This window comes from Triticum dicoccoides, chromosome 6A (assembly GCF_002162155.2).
Source record: "Triticum dicoccoides isolate Atlit2015 ecotype Zavitan chromosome 6A, WEW_v2.0, whole genome shotgun sequence".
NCBI lineage: Eukaryota > Viridiplantae > Streptophyta > Magnoliopsida > Poales > Poaceae > Triticum > Triticum dicoccoides.
Window position 1 is genome coordinate 25,279,171 of NC_041390.1, and position 5,376 is coordinate 25,284,546.

At 48.8% G+C, this 5,376-nt stretch overlaps 1 protein-coding gene across 1 annotated transcript; it reads left to right on the top strand.

The window, feature by feature from the left end:
* Window positions 1–2,293: 2,293 nt before the first annotated feature.
* On the top strand, window positions 2,294–4,293 carry LOC119319649. The gene is made up of 2 exons (XM_037594096.1): window positions 2,294–3,721; window positions 3,834–4,293. The coding sequence occupies exons 1-2, from the start codon at window positions 2,443–2,445 to the stop codon at window positions 3,899–3,901; spliced, it is 1,347 nt and encodes a 448-aa protein (XP_037449993.1). The 5' UTR covers window positions 2,294–2,442; the 3' UTR covers window positions 3,902–4,293.
* Window positions 4,294–5,376: the final 1,083 nt, after the last annotated feature.

Consider the following 5,376-nt stretch of genomic DNA (forward strand, 5'->3'; position numbering starts at 1 on the left):
CGAGGAAAGCCCCCACTTGGGTGGCTTTGGGAACCCTAGCTTGGACCCTCTGGTGTACCCGCAATAAACTTGTCATCGAGCGTGTGATTCCATGCCGTGTGACTGATGCAATTTATAAAATGTGTGGCTTCTTACAGCTTTGGAGACCGCTTAGCAAGCAGCGCGATCGGGACGTCATCGGCAACGTCATTGCGGGTCTTCGTTCCTCGGCATCAGCTTTTGCTCCAGCACCGCCACCACCGCCACCCCCTCCCGAGGCGGATTAGTTTTCTTTTGTTTTCTTTGGGGCTTGTCCTGTTGTGCCCCCAACATGACTTTATGATTTGATTGTACTTTGTACTGCTATGTCGGATGCTTGGTTCGTTGCTTTATAATATAAAGCGGGGGGAAACCCTTTTTCTCAAATCATCCTGCCTTCTTGTGCAAAGTGGAATACTCAATATGACATTCGTATCTGCAGCTACGAAGTGCTGCTCAACTACTTCTTTCCTCCATGTACTCCCTCCGTCCGGGTTTATTAGGACTAAAGACAACTTCTCTTGGACCAAGACACATAGAGGGTGTTTGGTTCAGGGACTTTTTAGTCCCAGAGACTAGAAAAAGTCCCTAAAAAGTCCCTAGGAAACAAACGGGAGGGACTTTTTCTACAGGGACTAGAAAAAGACTCTATTGGAGAGTCTTTTTTGATTAGTCCCTGGGATTAGAAAAAGTCTTAGAACTTCTGAAACAAACACCCCCGTAGTAATTTGCTCACATTAATTCTTGGGTCTGTCTAGGACACATCTAAGCTGATGTTTACTTTGTTTGTGGTCTTTTTTTGTCCTAGTTTTTTTTTGTTTCTTATTGCTACATTATATACTTGTGGGAGCTTAGATGTGACATTCTTAAAAAACATCTAGATGTGAATTAGACAAACTGTTAATTCTTTCATTTCACTCTCAATGCACTCTCTCACATCCATGCAGCCAATGAAAAATCACGCATGCGGTGTATTAATTCCCTGGCCATGGCATCAACAACAATGGCTTTCAGTGCAACCAATGAAGTGGTTGCATGCATGCACCTTTTCAAAGCGATGCCTTATAAAAGGGGACATGCTTGTGATGTTGCGAGGCCTAATAAACCCAAACGGAGGAAGTAGCTGGCGACCTCGGGACGGCTCAGACTCGTACAGAAAAATGATTGGGTCGTGTCCAATACCGCTGTTCCGCGTAGCGAAATAAATGCGCCAGCACACGCGCTGTGATCGAAAACAATACTAGTACCTGAATACAAATTGGAATACATTGCAGGGCGCTGACCCACATGCGAATGAATGGGGGAGATTCGGGATCATCTGAGCCTGGGCTCATAATTGGGTAGCCCACCGAGACTTGCCTTCTCTCTATCTGATTTCTTTCACCAATACTAACAAACCTTGGATAAAACTATGATGCAAAAGGGTTGGCCAAAAAAAGCAAGAAATTCTACGTTCCTTCTTTTCACTATAATTTTTCTCAAGGATTATCTCTATCGGCCGAATCAAACTTGTCTTTTTCCATATATTTTTTTATTTTTCTCTGTTTTATTATTGCCAGTATGTCTCCTTTGATTGTTTCCAAACTAAAAAAGTCTAATAATTTAAAGAGTAATATCTTAAAGCAACAATCGGGCTTAAAGCAGCAAGCAGGCAGGGCCTTGCTTATATATGCGCTTTTTGCATAAATGACTGCGAAAACCAAACAACGATTACGTACGGAAAAAGTAGGTTAGTTATAGAAAAATAAAAAACAAACATCGAGAACAAATAAAAATTGAAACGCGCGCACTCGCCAATTTGGCCGGCCAACTTCGATTATAGTTGATGTTTTGGTAAGATCCCATTTTAATTTGGGTATGAGTAGAGGAAGACAAGAATAATTTGGATTTAGTTTATATTTTATTAAGATTTAATTTGAATAAGTTAATGCATGATGTTTCTTTTGGAAAAGTGTCAGTTTATTTAATTTAGTTATAATGCACGCGTCAAATGGGCTGGCCCAAATTGGCTGCGCTTGAGTGAAACATCATCTGTCAGACGCTCGTAGTCGTAATATAGTGTTGGTGAAAGGTGAGGCGACGCTACCAACTCCCGTGGGGGAGGAGAGATGCACGAACCTACTGCTCCTCTTTCAAGGTTTTTATACCCCTCTTTAGAGGTGTTATATATACAAGAAAAAAAAATCAACTTCCTTTCCTTGCATGAGATTTCGAAATAGCCCGTCTCCAAAGCCCGACCCGGCCCAGCAGCTGCGTCCACCACGGAACCCCCCGCTCCAAAGTCCAAACCCTGGCTCCGTCCGTCCTCCTCCCCGATCCCCTTTCACCTCTCTCGTCTCGCTCCGGCCAACGCCGCCTCCAGCCCCGGCCTCGCCTCCACCCTCCCTCGTCGCCGACGCCCCCCGCATTCTCCTCCGCCCCCCCATGGAGCCGATCCAACCCACGGCCACCCAAGCGAGCAAGATCCGCGTCCAGCACGAGCCCGCTGACGGCGGATATGCGGCGAGCGGGGCTATCGGCGCCCTCCCTATCCACCTCATTGAGAAGATCCTCGGATTCGCGTCCAGCACGAGCCCGCTGGATTCGGTGTGCCTCGCCGTCGTCTGCAAGTCCTGGGCGGCGGCCGTCTCCGAGCGGCTAGCGAGACCCACCCCCCACCTGTTCGCGCTCAAGCTCGCCAACGTGCACAGCCAGTCCCCGTTACGGTTCATGCTGCCGCCCGAGGAGGAGCGCCGCCACCGCGGGGCCATCTACTCCCTGCCGGTGAACGAGGAGGGCTCGCCGTCGCTGGTGGCCCCTGCCCGCTTGCCCTCCGTGGTCCGCGACCCAAAAGGCATGAACTTTAAGCTATCCGGCGCCCTGCCCTGCGGCCTCCTCTCCTTCGCGGTCGGCAACCGCGTTGTCCTCGTCAACCCCATCACCGGCGCGTTCCGGAGCGACGTGTATGCGCCCTTCGGGACTGGAGCTAAGGTGAGGGCCGTCGCCAGCGCCAACGCGATCTTCGATCACGACTACGCCGAGAGGAGCGTCCCGCTCTGCTGGTGCACGGGGGAGTGGTCCGAGCGGAAGCTGCTCTCTGAAGAGTTCAAGAACATTTATCTGATGGCCTACACAGACGGTGTCTTCTACGCGCTGGAATTCCGGGGTTGCGCCTACACGGTGGACACACGCGTGCCACCACCATGGCGCCTGAAGAAGCTCCGTGCGCCGAGCATTCTCGAGCAGTACACCCCGATCCGCGGGCGCTTCCTCTGCTACTCGCACCTGCTGGAGTCGGAAGGGGCAGTCCTGTTTGTTGGTCCGGTGCTCGCACCACGACAACCCACATGCCGTGATACCATCGGTGGCTTCGAGGTGTACAGGCTGGATGTCGAGGCGGCACGATGGGTGAAAGTGGAGAGGCTTGCTGCTGACAGGGCGCTTTTCGTGAGTGAGCAATCATCGTTCTCTGTGCGTGCCTCGGAGGTGCCGGGGTGCATGAGCAACTGCATCTACTTTGTGGGTGAGGTTGATGACTACTCCTACGTCACCTGGGGCGTCTACTCCATGGAGGAGCGGAAGGTGCTGTTTCAGCGCCCCGTCGGTGGTTCTTGGGGAAGGTATGCTGCTGCACGCTGGTTCCTCCCTGCTGTTGTGATACCATTTGCAGATGCACGTGCGCATTGTATACTCGGGAGAAAGGACAAAAATCTAAGTTCTTCAGGTACATCTGACTAAAAATATTTTGAGAATGCAGTATAGCAGTTAAATGCATATTTTGAGAATGCAGTATAGCAGTTAAATGCTAACACAGATGGCTTCTTTTATGCTGACAGAAGGACAGGAGGATGGGAGCAATTGTGCGAAATCAAGATGCTACTATCAATCCTTTGGCTCTGATTGAGGTGTCGGCGGTGACAGGCAGGCTTATAAATCCCTGAGATGCTACTATGAAGCAGAAGTGCTATTATTCTAGGATCTGAATCTGAAGATTCGTTTGATGAAGTTAATGTACTGGTGAAGTTTGAGGCTGTTTGATTTGGTTGGTGTTTTGCATGTTGTTGTAGACCTTGTAGCTTGGATGAGCATGAACTTGCTAGGCTGGCGCTGCTTTGGGTATTTCTAAGATCCATTACATTGGAACGGCGGATCTCTCTCAGTCCGTATATGATATGGCGAGCACGGCGATTATGTTCATCACCAATGTGGTGGAAATCCTCCAACTTTGTGATGCAGTGTACTTGTAGAGTTGTTTTGTTGACAAAGGTGTATGGTATCGGCCAAATTCTGTGCCAAGGCGTTGGAGTGCTCTTTGAATCCTTTGGCTCTGATAATGGGTGGTTTCTGGTAGCAATTTTTTGTGATGGGCATGGTGAGGTGTGCATATGTGCGTTGCAGTGCTCTTTGAATCCTTTGGCTCTGATTGAGGTGTGCATATGTGCGTTGCTGGGAGGTCGAAACAGCTTGAGATGCCAAATTCTGTTTGTGTCAATTTGAAGCCGGAAATTGGAGGTTTTTTTTTACTGAAGACAGCAACTCTAGTTCCCTTTTTGGTAAAAGGAGTAACAGAATGTTTTCACCTGTCAACACACATCGGAAGAGCAGGAGATTTGCACCTGACAACGCCCGTCGAAACACGGTGAGTATCCTGTTACTCTAGCTGGTATTCTAGTGTTAATCACCCGTCAGAAGCGCAGTAGATTTTTCACACAACACTAGAGTTACTCCTTTTAACAGTAGTATATATGATCGTTTCTATAACACTCTGCACATAGAACAGTTCAACTAGAGAGACAAGGTGTCCGGTTGAGCTCCTCTTGCAGCATCTCTTGCAGCATCTCTTGCAGCATCTCTCATCCGGCTGAAGCTATGTGATGGTCGCCCCAATTTTTTAAACGGATATCACCAGGCATATGGTAGTGGGTAGGACAGCGGGTCCTGAAGGAATTTCAGTACTAGGAGAAGAAATGCCAACTTCAGCCGGGTTCTCCCGGTGACAGTGAGGAATGGCGAACACCGATCACGCCCTGCCATGCAGCAACGTCGATTGGAAGGCAGCCCATGTCCAGCATCAATGTCAGTTAGCGTTATCGCCGACATGTCTAGGTTTTCTTCGCAGGCAGAGCTGACCGATCTGTACTGTATAGAGTTGAGTGTGTAGCTGGGGATGATAAATTGCAGTCAAATCCCCACACCAGGTTTCAGTTCTGGGTCAAAAGCTTTGGGCAGCACAGTTTGTCTAAAACTGCAGTATGTCAAAACCTCAGCGGATCCTGAAGGTATTTCAGTATCTAAAAAATGCAGTTTTCCATGGCTTTGGGAAAACCACTGACGCGTCTGCCAAGTCACTTTTCTCTGATTTTCAGCGATTGTTAGGTT

Excerpts from the sequence above, each read along its gene's own strand:
- LOC119319649 (XM_037594096.1), top strand. The coding sequence starts at position 2,443 with ATGGAGCCGATCCAACCCACGGCCACCCAAGCGAGCAAGATCCGCGTC. Across the intron at positions 3,722-3,833 it reads CAAAAATCTAAGTTCTTCAG|AAGGACAGGAGGATGGGAGC; the intron begins GTACATCTGACT and ends TTATGCTGACAG.